This window comes from Hordeum vulgare, chromosome 6H (genome assembly GCF_904849725.1).
Source record: "Hordeum vulgare subsp. vulgare chromosome 6H, MorexV3_pseudomolecules_assembly, whole genome shotgun sequence".
Classification (NCBI taxonomy): Eukaryota; Viridiplantae; Streptophyta; class Magnoliopsida; order Poales; family Poaceae; genus Hordeum; species Hordeum vulgare.
The window spans coordinates 18,959,877-18,977,719 of NC_058523.1; the positions used below are offsets into that span (position 1 = coordinate 18,959,877).

Consider the following 17,843-nt stretch of genomic DNA (forward strand, 5'->3'; position numbering starts at 1 on the left):
CCGCACGCACGTGCGAAGCAATTAAGCAATGAAATGAAGGCATTCACGGAGTCTACTTATTCAAATTGGCAAGATTTAAGAAAATTGTGGTCAAGGAGGGGCTGCACAACGGAAGGTGGATGCAAGCGTTACAAAAAATATAGCTGTTATTTTCCCTTGTCGTAAACAGTGAATGCAATTTACTACAGCCATCCTCATATAGCCCACGCACTCAAGATATCTTTGTTACCTGATCAAACCAGAGTTTTAATTATATCAAGAATTTTCCATTTCTATGGACAGAATAGCTGCTAACATTTTATTTTTCTGATTGACCAATGCTATTAAATGAACCATCAATTAAAGCAATTGCCAGTATCAAGATATTCCAAAGTCAGTTGAGGAAGAGCGAAACAGAGACACTCTCTCTGTTGCGCACATAACACGGTCCTGATGTGGTGTGTGTCTCAAGAGGAAGGAAGCAAGCAATTTCTGTGCACCCGTATTTGAGGATGCAACGTCTTACCATTGGAAGTACAAAAGCGGAAAGCCTGGGAAACTCTGTTTAAAGACTATTACTGGAGTTTCAGTGGACGATCTCTGAAATAATAATCGTCTTAAAATAGGAGCACCAGTCTTAGTTCTTTACCTTTTCTCGCATCATTTAACTTTGTTTAACAGCATCAGTTAACTGGTAGTAGTACTAAGTACCTTGAAATGTCCCTCGTTATGTTGAACAAGTTGATTACTACTACATGGGATTGGAATTGCCATCACACCTCGAACAGACTCTGTTTTGCTTCTGCTACTGGAGTTCTGCTAAGATCAAGGTGTTTCTCTTATCATTCTTACCATTTACTGTAATTCATAGTACGTATTAAATACTGTCAAACTGTGGTACTAGTCAAGTTGATCTATTCATTATTGTTGCATTAGGGAATTCATCTAAAGTTCCCACGTTGGATAATTACTGGAACAAACAGACATACAGATAGTCTCCAAGAGTCTACTGTACACTACATCGTCTTTTTTCTGACACACAAAAGCTTACTGTTCATCCAAAAAATACGAATACATAGCAACGCTTGTCTTTGCCAAATAAAATAGATAGATCAAAATCTAATGTTCAACTACAGTTCAAGCTGCAGTGCCAAAGTAGGCTTGCCTTTCACCATGTCTGCTCTGCATTCATGCACTCAAAAGCTCCAATCACATCCAGCAGGGATGTAGCTCCCCTTCACCTGATCAAACCAAGGTTTTGATTATATCAAGATATATACGACCACGCACCACGGCACCAGGGTTTAACACACCAAGAATTTTCATTTACATGCATAGAAGGATGCTAACTTTATTAACAAGATCACACATGCTATTAAATGAACCATCAGTTAAAGAAGTTGCCAATACAGAGTATCAAGGGAACAAACCAAGAAAAGAACTCTTGTATTTCCGGGGTTTAACTTAAGCTTGACAAAGTTACTTAGGCTGACTGACAGTACATTTCAGTTACTTAGGCTGACTGACAGTACATTTCAAAACCCTCTCACTCAAGTGGCTTCTGAATCACGCACCGATTCAGTTACTTAGGCTGACTGTCAGTACATTTCAAAACCCTCTGACTCAAGTGGCTTCTGAATCACGCACCGATTCAGTTACTTAGGCTGACTGACAGTACATTTCAAAACCCTCTGACTCAAGTGGCTGGGGCCTGGGATATTAAAGTCAAACTTTACCCAAAAAAAGTAGTAGAGCTCTAAACGAGATGCACTCGACACGGTTTGATTATTGTCTGCAAAGAGTACCATATGCATAGTTTCTGCCTGTTGTACTTGGAAAATGTGACTGCCAATTTTGTCAATCATGGGCCCTGTTTGGATACTCTAACTTAGCTAGAGGTTAGTGTTATAGTTCCTAGCTCATGACTAACCCTAAACTAACTCTAACCAAAAAGGTGTTTGGATGATACGGTTAGATTGACAATAGTTGTACTTGATGGAGAGAGGAAAGTGATTTTTTAGTGGGTCCCTTGAGAACTAGCTCCAGTTAACACCTATTACCTAGTGGATATAGAGAGAAAAGTGACTTTTTAGTAGGCCCCATGAAAACTAGCTCCAATTAGCACCTCTTGGGTGAGCTAGTTTTTTTGAGTGGGTTAGATGCAACTAGGTCTAATCTAACCCTCATGTTTGGATACTTTAAAGCTATTTGAGCCCCAACTAACTCAAACTAACTCTAGCCTATGGATCCAAATAGGACCATGGTCTCATGGATGTTTCCAGGATGACCCTGTGTTACTTCAACTGGAGTTTCATGGCTGACCTTTCGAATAATTTACTTAAGATGCCAGTCTTAGTTCTGTTATGATCATGATAATTTCTTTAGCACTTCTCATATCAAATTGATTCTGTCATAAAGCTCTTAAATAGCCCTCGTTACGCCTGAAAATGTGGCTGCTGCTATTGCGTAAAGACCGCAACTACATGATGCATGTATATGCAATAGAAGGAAATACATAATAGTCTCCGCTAATACTAAGTAGATACACTAATGTTCTGCTTGGCACCCTGCTAGAAGTTGTATCAGTTATCTATCTTTCAGAGTTAAACCACTTAAAAGTTGCTTGATACATTGAGCTGATAAGAAGCGGGTGGTTAAATTTCTGAAATGAAGGGAACAACAAGACTTTCCCACAAAAAAACAAGACTTTCCCACAAAAAAACAAGACTTTCCATACTTTGTAGCATGAACATCACCCTTGCTATATTTTACACAGGCTCGATAACGAAATGTTCTGGAGTTGTTGTCACTTGTCAGTTGACGAAGAGCCAAACAGAGACACTCTCTGTTCTGCACTTAACATTGTTCTGAGGTGGTGTTTCAAGAGGAAGCAAGCAATTTCTGAGCGCCCGTATTTTAGGATACAAAGTCTTACCCTTTACTGTAATTCCAAGTACGTAGTAAATACTGTCAAATGACCCCCACTGAGATTGGAGCTACCATGGTAGTTAATCTATTCATTATTGTTGCATTAGGGAATTCATCTCAAGTTCCTCTTTATCGGAAAAAAATCTCAAGTTCCCACATTGGATAATTACTGGAACAAACATCATAAATACAGATAGTCTCTAAGAGGCTATACTACATCATCGTTTCTCCTGACACGTAAAATCTTACTGCCCATCCACAAAGTACAGACGGCATAACACTTGTCTTTGCCAAATAGATAGATGACCAAAAATTTAAAAATAATGTTCAACTACAGTCCAAACTGCAGCGTCAAAGTAGGCTTCCCTTGTTGGAGTTAAACACGAAAGAATCGTGGCCATGTCGGATTCAGTACATGCATGTAGGTGTCCGACTAGGTTTCTAGTTCAATCACGAATAGAATTAGGATTAGTTGGCAGCCTAGCTAGCTAATATATATACTCATGTATACCCCTGTACTGAGAACCAGAATCGTGAGTTGAAATAAAACACAAGGCTCGTTACGAGCCTTTGGCAATACGCCGGTATCTCGTGTGCGTGCGTTTGGTGCTTCCGGCCGGCTGGCCGTTGTGTGCGTACGTATACGTTGGCGTAGTTGCTGCAGTTTCACATAGAATCGATCAGGAGCAGCGCGCTATTTTGGGATAGCTTTGCACTGCATTGGTGGATCGAACAGGAGCCAGCTAGTGGTGTATCTCGACGTAAAGCAATTCGTTGAGTTCAACAAGTGGTTAGTCTTCGTCGTCGATCGTCACCGTCGTCGGAAAGTACTCGGCGTCGGGTCTGGGCTAACATCCCTTTCACCACGTCTGCTCTGCATTCATGCATTCAAAAGCTCCAACCACATCCAGCAGGGATGTAGCTCCCCTTTCACCTGATCAAGCCAATGTTTTGATTATATCAGATATATACGACCACGCACCAGGGTTTAACATATCAAGAATTTTCATTTCCGTGCATAGCAGGATGCTAACCTTACTAACAAGATCACCCATGCTATTAAATGAACCGCCAGTTAAATAAAAATTGTCAATACAGAGTCTGAGCTAACACACTGCTAATAGTTGTATCGATTACCATTCTTTCTGAGTTATGTAATTTTTATATACTAGCAACCAAGAGGGTTAAGCAGTTAAAGATTCTCACTAGCATTAGTGCCAATCAAGACTCGGAGCACTAGGATTCTCACTAGTAGTTTCTATTGAGAATCTTTGTTTGCACTAAGATTCTCACGAAGGGAACTTGATGGCGGGATAGTAGGACTTTAACTTGAGGGAACAGGACTAGGATTCTCACTAGCAGTTTGTACCCATCCTCACTAACAGGACTCAAAGCACGTAGTTAATGGTCTGCACTTCTTGTTCATTATTTTCATCCCCTGGGCCTGATGAAGCTGCTTCATCATCCTGCTCTGCATCCACCAAGGCAAATTGAATATGACAAAAATTAGTGAGCAGAGCAACCCGACCATCAAATTAAGATGTAGGAGAAGCTATATGTTAATTTACCTCCCGATTTGGATGACCTGCTGGCCATGAAGTGTTGCGACAGCATATCTCTCGCCCTGATAGCGTCCTCCTTTGCTATCTGGCGCACTTCCTTGGAGTAATTCTTCCGCTTGGTGCTCAGCATGGCTGCATCATCAACCATTTCTATGACTATGTTATGCAACCTGCAGCAGGCATATATTATTTTCGTTTGAATTTTCAGATCAGCGGGCCACCACGCCTCTCCCAGCAGGTACTTCCATGTATCTTTGAGCCTTGTGAGCGCCTTCAGAGTACGGGTTGTGGCCGCGGAGTGTCTCCTGTTGAACTCTGCCTTGAAATCTGAGAGATCTTCCTTGTATGGTGTGAGTAGCCAGGGGAGAAGAGGATATCCTGCATCACCAATTATGTACTCCCCGGCTTCTGATCCATCTAATCCCACCTTCAGCTTGCTGCCATTCAGCAAACCGCCCTTCTCGCACTCCTTGAAGAGTGTAGAGTCCTGCAAAAGGCTCAACTGGTTCATGCTACTTGGCAGTCCCAACCAAATGCTCTTGAACCTCATGTCTGGATCAATGACGAGCTGCATCTGAATGCAATCATTCTTCTCATGGTTGCAGTTTGGACCAAATGGGATGTGAGTTGTACATATAACACCGCAGCAGTTATGCATATTGTGGATCTTGTCAAATTTGGATTTGATTTTATCCTTTTCATTGCAGTCTGGCCAGCTTGAGTGGTGGACTGCTTTCTCCCACATAGTATCAACGAACCTCTCAGTTACCGACAGGATGTTTGGCTCGTTCACACCAACAGAGGATGCTATGCTCTTAGTTGGCTCACTGGACTGCAACCTTCTAAGAGCAACGGCCACCCGATCTTCTAAAGACATCACCCTCCCGTCAACAAAGGTATAGTTGTTCATATCTTCCATTGATGGCCCCATCACCAAACTGCAGATGTAGCTAAAGGTTTTCCTCCTCATTTTGAAGAGAGACTCAAATCTTTGTGCATCCTCAAAAGCGGTCAAGGTTCCTGCATAAGAAGCCGTTAAAGTGGTCACACAATACATAGGCAGGAGCTCAGATGTTGACAGAGTTGCAGTAGTGAGAGCTAGAAACATGATATGAGCAGGGGAATTACAATAGTGAGAGCTAGAAACATCATATGAGCAGGGGAATTACAATAGTGAGAACAACAGAAACCTAGCAGATGAGGGACTCCAGCCAAATCAGAAAGTAGCGTTGGTCAAGAAATAGCCATTTCAAAATGAAAAAAAAGCCAGTATCTATTTCTTTGGAGAAAAAGCTAGTAATATATTCAGGAAACCATGTTCACATTACAACCATGTAACTGTTGTGGTACTCAAAAGGAAAAGTTGGGAACATATTCAAGATGAAAGAGCAATGCTAAATTACCTCTGGACATGAAAGAGAGGCTGACATTTGTCTCCAGGTTGTAGGGCTTAGCTGTGTACAAGACATACCATTTCCTCCCATTATCTCCTTCACGTGCGTATGCCTTGACATGCTGAACATGGCCGAATTTGTCCCAACCAGGGCCAGATTGTCCGATGGCAATGGAAGCTAGCAGTGCTAGGCTACAGTATAGCTCAAAATGCATTGGGTTTGTACCTCCCATGTATTCTGGGAGTGTTTCCATGTTGTTATCCGAGAGAACGAGCCTCTGGAGTGCAGGAACACCCTCCAAGACCTTCAGCTTTGGACAGTCTCCGATGGTAAGCTTCTGCAGTCTGGGAAGATTAGTGATCCTCTCCAAGTCATGGTTTTCATCCAGATGCAGCTCAACCAGAGATGGAAAGTTCTCTACAGAGATGACACCTTGGACATAGGATACTCTTAATTTATTCAAAGACCTTGCCTGGGATGCAAGGCCAGGAGGAAGACACTTCAATTTGCATCTATCTAGCGTAAGCTCCTGCAAGACAGGAAAGGCTTGCACTTGCTGCTCCCACTCCCACTCCTCCCATTCCACCATTCTTGTTAAATTCATTTCATGCAATCTCGGAAACGCAGCCACCATCTGGGAAGGACGAGCATTGTGGTGTTGGTACGACTGCATGAATTCAGGTCCAACGCGCTTGACGGCTGGAGCACGGAGAATCTGAATGAACTCCAAATAAGGGAGCTGACACAACCCATCAGGAAGTGTTGTGCAGCAAGCTAGGTCATCAATTAATAGATTCCTCAAGCTCTTGAAGGGCATAGCTGATGATGACATCATCCACCTTGGGAGCGATCGGCCAAAATATCCGTTGATGTCAAGATTTTCTAACCTGGGCGGAGGGCAGAGCTCATCAAACACCTTCTCGATTTGTTGTTTTTCTTCCTCAGAGATACTACCTTCCTCCTTAATCATCCCATCATCTCCTAATCTACTAGCACAATATAAGGATAGTTCAGCAAGATGCACCTTTTCATCAAGCTTTGCCTTTGTTGCAGATGAGGAATCAGTAATATTCTTCAATCTGTCCAATCTAAGAACCTTGAGCCGAGAAAGAGGACCCAACTCTTCCAAACTGCACCAATCACCATCCACATGGGCAGGAAACCCAATTAATTTCCTCAAATTTGTGAGAACACGAAATCCTCTAGTTATGCCATTTATACTCGTTCCACTTAAGTTGAGATACCTTAGCTGCCCTAACTTCAAAATGCTATGCGGAAGTTTCACAAATTGTTTGCAATCTCTAAGACTAATGTATTGCAAGAATTTCAGCTTTCCAACGCTATCCGGCAGACTAGATATATCTGCATTTACTATGGACAAGTACCTTAGGTGCTTGAGTTCTTGCAAAGATTCAAGCAGTACTACAACATGTGCAGAAAATATATGTAAAGTTCGTAGACATGGAAAATGAATCAACGAATCACCAGGCTTGATATTTATATAGCCAACTGATATCAGTACTCTTAATGTCTTTTGTGCTTGCAAAGAGCTCCAGTCTAACCCATTTAATTCAGATGCTTTGCTTTCTAGAGATAACCGATGAAACTCATGTGCACCAAGTTCAGTAACAATATTAGTTTCTCCACTGTGAGCTGCTAGTGTCTCATCTCTAGCCACAAATTGAGCAAATGAGCGTACAACATCATGCATGTTGCAGACACATTGGTCAACAAACTGTGTATTTGGCTCTATAAGATTCCTCAATATCAGCTCCTGATAGTACTTGATTCCTAATTCTTCTAAGTCATCTAAGGTCCCGTGAAGAAATCCTTCACTAATCCACATGCCAATGATTTCGTTCCTAGAAAACACTGCAGTTTTAGGGAGAAGGGAGTAGTGCAGAAAGCATTGTTTGGCACAAGAAGATAAATCTTCATAGCTTAAATATACTGCATGGTTTAGCTCTTCAGGCAGTCCAGAGTTCGACCATATAGAATCATCCAAAACCATCTTCCACTCATGCTGTTTTTTGTCCTTCTGACACAAGATCCCACCCATTACTTTGAGAGCAAGAGGCAAACCATCACATTTTGCTACAATCTGAACTCCAATATCCTTGAGCATATCAATTTCACATTCATCTGTCTCACTTGAGATTATCTGCAAGCAGTTGAACTGATAGTCAATAATGAGTGGTTTTACTTGAGAGAGAAAAGAGTAGTAGTTTGTTAACTGCTAGTGTCAATTCAATACTAATCAATAGTAGGCTAGTGGACAAAAGAGACTCGTGCAGGATTGGATCATGTACTACCAATTGAACTATGAACTATCAAGTGAATGAGCAAGATGTTGCTGTGCTGTCAACTGGGATACCAATAGCATGTGACTGTGGCTGGGACTTCCAGGTTGGTTCCCTCCCCGCTGAGGGAGCCACGCGGACGATCCCCCACACGTCTCAACCCCACCGAGCACCGCCTAGAGATGCGTGGATCTAGCTCCCGGTCCACCTCCCTCAGACCGGGGGTCACGGCTGCCCTTGCTGCGCGGGGGCGTCGTGGTCGCCCGTCTAAGGGTATCCCCGGTCCCGCGATTGACGGGCGGGCTAGCTCGGCCCCGCTTGCGGGGCCTAGGAATCCAGATGAGGTTATTAAATGAAGCTCCTATGTTGGAACATCAGGGGCTTCGGTCTCACTGGCCGGCGGCGGCAGCTCATGGAGTATTTACGTCAGCAGGAGATTGACATAGTGGGATTGCAGGAGACGATTCGCCAGGATTTTAGCATGCACGAGCTCCAGAGGCTTTCCCGTCAACAGTTTGCCTGGCAGTGGCTGCCTGTTGTGGGCCACTCTGGGGGAATCCTGCTCGGTGTTAGGGAGGATGCGTTCTCGGTTGAGGACATGGACCGTGGGGAGTTCTTCGTGAGCATGTCCGTCACTGACCGACGAGTTCACCTCAGTTGGGAGGTGATTATCGTCTATGGTCCGGCAGACCATAGCCGCTCGGCCGATTTCCTTGCCGAGTTGAAAAACAAGGTGGAGAGGTGCACCACCCCGGTGGTGGTGGCCGGCGACTTTAACCTCATTAGGTGGGCTTCTGATAAAAGTTCTCCAAATGTGGATCGGCCCCGAATGCGTCTCTTCAATGATTGCATTGCAGACCTAGCGCTCTGGGAGATAGCCCGCGTTGGGGCTAGGTTCACGTGGTCGAATAAACAGGCGGACCCCATCCGGAGTGTCTTGGATCGGGTCTTTGTGTCGACCCAATGGGAAGTGATGTTCCCTCTTTGTTGCCTTAAGGCGGTCACGCGGATTGGCTCTGACCATACGCCCCTGATTTTCTTGTCGGGGGAAGGTTCCCCCCCTAGATACCGTCGCTTCCGCTTTGAGACGTTCTGGCTGGAGCAGCCTGGTTTCTGCGAGCTGGTTCGCGAACGCTGGCGCCTTGCGACCTCGTCCCCGCCGTGTGTCTTCTGTGCGGTGGATATATGGCACCACTGTGCTAAGTTGGCTCGACAGACCATGAAGGGCTGGGGTGCGAACTTGGGCGCTGACCTCCGGGCCCGTAAAGGGGTCCTGCTGGGTCGGATTAAGGCTCTGGATGACTTGGCAGACGGGCCGGGTCTGTCCCCGGACGACTGGATCCAGAGATACTCCCTCGAGACCTCGCTCATGGACATCTTCAAGAGCAAGGAACTGTTCTGGCAGCGTCGAGGGGGCCAGAACTGGCTCCTGAAGGGTGATGCGAACACCGCCTACTTTCAGGCCATTGCTAATGGCCGTAGGCGGAAATGCGCCATTCCTTTCCTCTGGGATGGGGATGTTCTCCTGGAAAGCCCAGAGGACATCTCATCCCATATTTACTCCTTCTATAAGGAATTGTTCTCGGCTGAGCCGCGTGGAGGCACCTCCCTTTGTGAGGACTTCTGGCCGCTAGCTGATCAGGTGTCCAACGCGGAGAATGCGGAGCTTACTCTCCCGTTCTCCCCGAAGGAGGTGGGCAGGCGATTGCCTCTATGAAGGCGTGCTCGGCCTCGGGGCCGGATGGTCTCCCGGTTGTCTTCTTCCAAAGATTCTGGGAGACCCTGCGCCCGGTCACCATGCTCATCTTCCATGAATTCTATATCGGCACCCTGGAGATGGGCAGGATTAACTTTGGAGTCATTGCTCTCATCCCCAAAGTAATTGGGGCTTCGGGTATCCGGCAATTCCGTCCCATCACGGTGATTAACGTGTTGGCGCGAATCTTCGCTAAGGTTTGTGCCACTCGTCTGTCCCCTGTGGCCGAACGGATTGCTCACCCCTCCAGTCCGCATTCCTGAAGGGCAGGCGGATTCATGATGGGATTCTTGCCCTCCACGAGATTGTCCACGAGGTGGCGTCCAAGGGGCTCAAGGGGGTCTTCCTCAAATTGGACTTCCAGAAGGCGTATGACCGTCTTGATTGGTCTTTTTTGAGGTTGGTGATGCAGTGACGTGGATTTGACGAGAGATGGTGTTCCTGGATCATGCAACTGGTCAGATCTGGTAACACGACGATCAACATCAACGGTGAAGTGGGCCCCTTTTTCCAGGCCTCCAGGGGGTAAAGCAAGGGGACCCTATATCCCCCCTGCTTTTTAACATCGCTGCCGACGCCCTTGTAGGCATCCTGGATAAGGCCAAGCTAGCCGGTCATATTCAGGGGGTGGTTGGCCACCTCATCTCGGGCGGTGGTGTTTCCCACCTCCAATATGCGGACGACACCATGATCATGGTCGCAGGCTCCGACTCGGACATTGCTAATCTTAAGTTCCTTTTGCTATGCTTCGAGGAAATGTCTGGACTTAAGATTAACTTTGATAAGAGTGAGGTTGTGGTCCTTGGCTACTTCGAGGCTGAGCAACACAGGATTGCGGACAACCTTAACTGCAAGTTGGCTGCCTTCCCCATCTCATATTTGGGGATGCCCTTGGCTGAGTCCAGGATCTTGGTCAGCGGGTTTGATCCGCTAGTGGGACGAGTAGCGTCCCGTGCGGAGCCCTGGTGTGGCAGGTTCACGTCTAAGGGCAGCAAGACCGTCCTCATTAGCTCTAATCTTGCGAGCCTCCCCATGTACATGATGGGGATGTATATCTTGCCCGAAGGTGTGCATAGCGCCTTTGACAAGGAGCTGGCTAGGTTCTTCAGGCAGGCAGGGGATGGTCAACCCAAATATCACATGGTGAAGTGGGCCGATATCTGCCTGCCGAAAGACCGAGGGGGCTTGGCCATCCCTGCGTCCCGCCGCATGAACGTTGCCCTGATGCTTCGTTGGGTGTGGCGGATCCTGCAGGGAGATGGGGGTTTGTGGCTACAACTGATTGAGGCCAAGTACCTCCGGGGTAGACCCCTCTTGGCATGCTCGCTCTCGACTGGGTCGCAGTTCTGGAAATCTATCCAGGCCATCAAGCACGATATTAGGTTGGGTCTACAGTTCTCGGTGGGCAATGGGTCTGGGACTCAGTTTTGGTTGGACCCCTGGCTTGATGGTGAACCTCTACGCTTGCGATTTCCGAGGCTCTTTGCTATTTGCGACGACCCAGCTGTCCTTGTCTCTGCGTCTTCTTTGGAGGACGGATGGCATTTGGCGTTCCGCCGCCCCCTCGGTCCAGCCAAGGCCTAGGATTGGGAGATCTTGCAGGCAGTGGTTCCCCTCCCAGACTCGTCGGTCGGGGATAGTGTTTCTTGGAGTCTTTCTCCTTCGGGAGAATTCTCCGTTAGTTCGGCTTATCTGGCACTTTGCCAGACGCCGGTCCTTCCGTGGTTATCCCCACTTTGGAAGGCACCGTTGCCCCCGAAGATCAAGATTTTCGTTTGGCAGCTTCTTCGCGACCGTTTGCCTTCGGGGACCGAGCTGCTAAAACGCCATGGTCCGGGTAACAACACATGTCCCCTGTGCCACGTCCCGGAGACTGGAACTCACATTCTATTCTCCTGCGTTGCGGCACAAGCCCTTTGTTGCTTTGTGCGTGAGGCTCTGGGACCGGAGTGGGAGGCTCATGACGTTGCAGAATTTCTGCAGGTAAGGGCCACTCAGGTTGGCCGTAAGCGCCGACTGTTCTGGCTGGTCTTCGCTGCGATGATGTGGACTGTTTCGACTACTCGCAACAAAATGGTGATTGAGCGAGTATTTCAACGGCATGCATCTGACTCGTTCTTCAAATTCCTTGCCTTCTTGCAGCACTGGCATCCGCTCGCTAGGACCCGAGACCGCACCCGGCTTCAGCGCTATCTGGACGCGCTGATGACGTCCGCCCGACGGCTCTCCGCTCGCTCGCATGCTACTTAGCTTGCCCCTATGATGGCATTTTCTGTTTCTTTTTCTTTTTCTTGGGCGTGACTGTGTTGTTGCCCGAGCGTTTTTATGTTTTATCACTCTGTTGGGCTGTAGTTGTCTGGATGCTGCAATATTTGCTTTATATATAAAGCGGGGCGAAAGCCTGTTTCGAGAAATAGCATGTGAGCGACTATAATCCTTACATGCTCACCCAAACAAGATGTTAAGCTTCATCTCAGAAACTAAACAGATGCTTTTTTTTGAACCAGCAGATGCTTAGTTTAATCTATCGCCTTAGAAACTAAACAGATAATGTGCTTAATTATGCGGATAGATACTACAATACATATACTCATCCTCAGGAAAACAGAGTCATGTTTTTTACGGGGAAAACCAGAATCATATTTGATCTACAACTACACAAGGTGAAGGCTTCTTACATGTTTAAATTATCGCCGAAAAAGGGTCTCCCCCCGCTTTGTATTACAAAGCAACCAACCGATACAGCCAACAATAGGTGCTGGGGCGGAAGCAGCACAATCACACCGAAAGAAACGAAAGAGAAACAACAAGAGAAAAATGCCGACAACGGCGGATCGACGGAAACGAAGAAGCTTCACGACCACTGAGCCCACCGAAGATCTCCCACCAAGCTCCAAGGCTCCGAAGCACCGGTACCAATCAACACCTCCAAGAAGGACAGCGACGATGACAACGCTGCTGCCAAGGGTTTCCCCCGGTACGTGACGAGGCAAGAGGAAGGGTCGCCCCCGACGCCCTCCAGGAAGGTCCGGCGGCACCCACCGGCGTCGCCGCGTCGGTGTCGGCCAGGCCGACAGGGGTTTCCCCCGATCCCAACCTTCACCTCGGATGCTCCAAAGCCTACCACCAAACCAACCACCATCTTGCGCCCCCGCGATCATGAAGCCTCCACGCCGTCTCACCACGGCACCATGAAGTGAGGCCTACACAACGGGGAATAGGAGCCGGGACTGGGGGCCACAGCATCGTCGGCACGTGGGAGGGTACAACCTAGCCGACCGGACACAATAGCAGGAGCATACCAGGCCCGGTCGGGCCCTTCATGCCCGTAAGGCTACCGCCATCGCGCTGCAGTAGGCACGCCGTCGACGTCGCCGCCTCCCGTCCGAGCTGCTCCTCCTCCTCATCACACAGACGACGACGAAGCCACACCGGGGCACAGCCCACTAGGACCCAGATGGGTCCCGCAGGGCCCAGATCTGAGCCGGCGGCGCGCCTTCGGCCAACCTGCGTCACCACGCCGTTTCATCGCCAAGGGGCCACACCACCACCTCGCGCGCCGCCGGCCACTGCCGTCAGGTCGTCGGGCCGTCGCCGAGCCGAGGAGCACCGCCGCCGCCCCCATGCCCCAGGCAGAGAGCCGCGCGCGGGGTGATAGGCAGTCCCGCCGCCGCCAACACCACCCGGCCAAACGCCGGGGGCGACCGTAGGCGGCGGCAAGGAGGGAAGGGGAAAGGAGGGAGGTCGAAGAGGGGAGGGGCTCGCGCCGCCCTGACCCCCTCCCGGGGAGACGGGGAGACGACACGGGGGCGGATCCGGGAGGGGGAGAGGGGGAGGGGGGCGGGGACGACCGGCGGCGGCGAGGGGGGGGTGGGAGGAACCCTAGAGAGCGGGGTCACTGCCAAAAGAAAGATTTATCTCGTCTAGTTCTTCTCAACCATGTTTAAATTTTCTATAATTTAAAATTCTACGTAGGACTTTTTATAATCTATACATCCAAATAAGTAAAAGAATGAGGTACCAGTTTTTATTTTTATCCATGTTGGCAGATCATGGGACGGGTTGGCTACACCTATTGTTGGGCCTCGGCACACTTTAGTATCATTCTGCCGATTACAACCTTTTCATGTTGCAGTATAGTATTGTACCACTTAATGTGAATATATTGGTACATCCAGCCAAACATGATGGAAATGAAATAAAGATACCACTGCTTCTCACCTTTCATAAATAGAAGAACAATTCTATGATCCTAATTATCGATTTTGTTTGGACTTGTATTTTATATGACGACTGCCTATATTTAAAAAAATGCTTGCCAAAAAAAGGAAAAAACATTTGTTTACAGAGACCCTATTAATTACTCCCAGGTACAATTATATATTAGGAAAAATATACATGTAAGACTATACGAAAATGAGGTCTAGTATTGTTGTGGAAGCATGGTGTCCAAATTTCAAGAACCAAAATTTGATAGCCAGGTCAAAAGATTGTGCCTTCTGTACACACAGTACACATGCGGTGGGTGCATGTGTTGTGGCATAAGTATATGTAGTACTCCCTTCGTTCCTAAATATAAGTCTTTTTAGAGGTTCCATTAGAGAACTATATACAGATGTATATAGATATACTTTAGAATGTAGATTAACTCAATTTGCTTCGTATGTAGTCACTTAGTGAAATCTCTTAAAAGACTTATATTTAGGAACGAAGGGAGTATATGTGTTGTATGGTTCCATGTTCTAATTAAAAAATATATGTGGTATCCATGTTGCAATCTCAAAGAGCAGTGCATAAAAAGTGTGTGCCCAATTATTATATATCTACCGCAAATTAAGTACGCAACTACTAATATTAAAGATGCATGGAGTTTAGTTGCACACCTGTTTCTTGAGCAATGACCATGCATCATCCTCCTCTAATTTGTCCACATGGTGGTAGGGAAATACAACTTTCATCCTCCGAGCTATTGTTTCATCTCTAGTGGTGACGAGGACTCGGCTACCTCGAGCCACAACATTAACCAATGGTGTTTTAAGCACATCATCCCATGCTCCATGTTCCCAAACATCATCTAGCACCAGGAATAGCTTCTTCCCTTTCAAGGTAGTGGCAAGGATTGGCTGAAGCACAGCCAACGCCTTTTCACCACCATGTACTCCCCCGGCTTGTGTGATGATTGTCCTGAGCAACTCAACCTTGTCGACGTCCTTGTTAATGCTCAACCATATCGTCCTCTCGAACTCGGCATTCAAGGCTTCGTCATTGAAGATCTTCTGGGCAAGAGTAGTCTTGCCGATTCCGCCGACACCAACAATGGCGACCACCATGATGTTGGTGTTGCCCTTCTTTTCAGTCAGCATCATCTCAACCAGTTTTCTTGTGTCTTGTTCGATCTTCTCTCCGACTACACCGGACCGATCAAACTCCCCTGATGTCTCACGCCTGGTATTACGAGAATGAGAACCATGGGCCTTTCTGCCATGATCCTCATAGGAACCAAGAGGGATGAAGCTGAAAGCAGCGCTTCGCTCCTTGATGGTGTCGAGCCTCTTGTTGAGCGCCTTGATGCGTGTGCCGATGTTATGGGCATGGGAGGGATTCCGCATGCAGAATAGCAAGGGGTTGAAGCACCCCGCATCTTTAGTGGACGGACTGCGCTCCATGGCCTTGAGCTGGCAGAGGTCGAGGATGTCAGCAGCTTCATACATGGCACGCTTGAGCTGAGCCACCCACTCTTGCACTCTCTTGTCAGTGATGTTTCTCCTGTCAGCGTCGGCGAGGAAGTTCTTGAGTTCCCCAAGCTTGACATCCATCTTCTCGATCTCGTCCCCAACTCCAAGCAGCATGTACACCTCTTCCTTCACCATCTCAGTGAGCATGTTTTGCACATAGGATGCAAAAGCATCCAGGATCATCGTCATGTTTGCTGCTTTTTTCTATAACAAAAATGAACCAACACATCATTTCCAGCACTCGCTGTAGCTAATTAAGATTACCAGTAAAAGAGTAGAAAGGGAAGGGATGCATTAGAATGCTAACATGAGTACATGATGAACGATTCATAAGCATGAGAAACAACAGAAATAGGAAAAGTTAAGGCGCCTAGTTCGATAGATGCAAGCATAGGCAGCTAAACAGAGGAAATCTGATATTACCTTTAGGATGGATGGATGTTGGGTCCCTGCTGCTCGTACCAGTACAGGTAAATGTCTAAACGGACAGGTAAATGTCTAAACGGACAGAGCACTGTATATATAAGCCAAAGATAAGTGAGCTCTCCAAAGGCAAAAATATTTATGGATGATTTCCCTGCAGATGCAGAATGGCTTGTTAGTAGAGATGGGCCTGTGTACCCCTCAAAAGAAGAGATGGACCTGTATTAGTATTATGATGAGGGGGTAGTATGCAGAGGTCATTGAGACAAGATGGACAGGTCATAGCTCGATATTTAACATGCATCGAGGGCTGATTAACCTTAATTCACCTCTAGATCCAAGCTAAAGCCGACATGGACCGGCCATGACACGAGATTCAACATTCATCAAGAGTTAATTAACTTCAACCCACCTCTAGATCCACGCTGAGTGACGTTAACGATGCTTGGCTGCAGCACATGTGGTTACTGTTCTTTTTGCTAATGAAGTTAGAAGTAATCATCTAGATCCACGCCTGCAGCGGCCAGGAATCTTTACTCGTCCCATCGCATGCGTGCAAGTACGCATTTTGAATGGATTAATCGATTTGATTAATGGAGGAATCGATTTCACCCGTCGATGCGAACCAACAATAAATAAATAAAAACAGTGCAGAAGCCCAGATGCGAGTCCGGTGCTGCTCAGTGCTCACCTTGCCCTTGCCGCCGTCGCCGCAGTCTCTTGTTTCTCCCGCCGGCGGCTGCAGCTGCAACAGCCTCCTTGTGCTGCGCATGAGATCCGCCCCAGGAATACGGAGGAAGCGGCGAGCGGAAGGAGGGAAGGGGTTGGGGTTTGGGCGAGGGAGCTGGAGTTGGAGTTGGAGAGGAGGCGGGGAGAAGCCATCGGAGGTGGAGCACGCCGGCGACCGCAGAGCAGATGGGGATGGGGATATGGCGGCGATTTCGTTTCGTTTCAGTCCAAAAGAGTTCTTGATTTTTTTTATTTTTTTATTTTGCCATTCATCTATTGAAGATCAAAAGTTGGGGACCCCAAACCAGAGCTTCCGCGACGCGTGTCATGGGTGAAACCCTAGCACCACCGCCACTTCTCCCCTCCCCCGTCGTCGGGCAAAGCCCGATCGACGCCGGTAGGGAGGAGGGTTGTTTTCACTCTTCGCATGGTGGCGTGAGTCGACGCAGCTAGGCGGACGCACGACCGAGCAGGGGCGCAGTGCTAAGGCATCTTGTCAATGAGCAGCGTCTCCTGGCCATCTGCTCGCACGGGAGGCTCTGTGGCGGCGGTGGCATCGCCTATGGGCGTCGTTTTCTTTTTGAAGACGTTGTCGGCTTGTCGCGGCTCCTCTACATGCTCTGGTTGCTCCGGGTGAAACCTTGATCTTTGAATCGGCGGTGGCTATAGTCTAGTGTTATGCACTTCATAAAGGCACCGCCTTGATGTATCCGACTCGTCATGCACGGCTTCCTGTCTTAGCATTGACTCTTTCACAATTGAGGTCTTCGAAAACTTCAAGTGGTGCTCTTCGTAGTTTGCTCAGAGTGGACAGGGTGGTTTAGTTGTTTTTATACACACTTGTATCTTGACTTGAGTGTATCTTGTGGGGTTGAGTTATGTGTGTTGGGGTTTGTATGATGATCGTTGCTTTATATAAAAAATGGGATGCAAGTCTTTTTCAATAAATACATTTTTTGTATTTCATGGCTCAACTTTTAGTTAAGTACTTGAACTATTGAACTCGTTAAATTAGAGCATCTTCAGCCGCGCCTCCA

General features: G+C 47.4%; 1 protein-coding gene across 5 annotated transcripts; it reads right to left on the minus strand.

The window, feature by feature from the left end:
• Positions 1-3,018: 3,018 nt before the first annotated feature.
• LOC123403835 (disease resistance protein RGA2-like) lies at positions 3,019-17,053 on the minus strand. Of its 5 annotated transcripts, none has more exons than XM_045097752.1 (6): positions 16,769-17,053; positions 14,803-15,858; positions 5,873-8,024; positions 4,476-5,489; positions 4,264-4,378; positions 3,019-3,841 (listed from the first exon to the last, which is right to left on the minus strand). In XM_045097752.1, the coding sequence occupies exons 1-5, from the start codon at positions 16,847-16,849 to the stop codon at positions 4,296-4,298; spliced, it is 4,386 nt and encodes a 1,461-aa protein (XP_044953687.1). In that variant the 5' UTR covers positions 16,850-17,053; the 3' UTR covers positions 3,019-3,841; positions 4,264-4,295. The 5 variants fall into 5 exon arrangements, 4 of the variants coding, with proteins under 4 accessions (XP_044953687.1, XP_044953689.1, XP_044953688.1 ...); XR_006611567.1 differs by having other exon boundaries at positions 3,942-4,378; XM_045097754.1 differs by lacking the exon at positions 3,019-3,841 and adding an exon at positions 16,078-16,231 and having other exon boundaries at positions 3,895-4,378; positions 16,769-16,852.
• Between the last annotated feature and the right edge of the window lie 790 nt (positions 17,054-17,843).

Coding starts and splice junctions, on each gene's coding strand:
- LOC123403835 (XM_045097752.1), bottom strand. CDS start 16,849: ATGCGCAGCACAAGGAGGCTGTTGCAGCTGCAGCCGCCGGCGGGAGAA. Junction 15,859..16,768: donor GCGACGGCGGCAAGGGCAAG/GTGAGCACTGAG, acceptor TTTTTGTTATAG/AAAAAAGCAGCAAACATGAC. Junction 4,379..4,475: donor CAGGTCATCCAAATCGGGAG/GTAAATTAACAT, acceptor TGGTGGATGCAG/AGCAGGATGATGAAGCAGCT.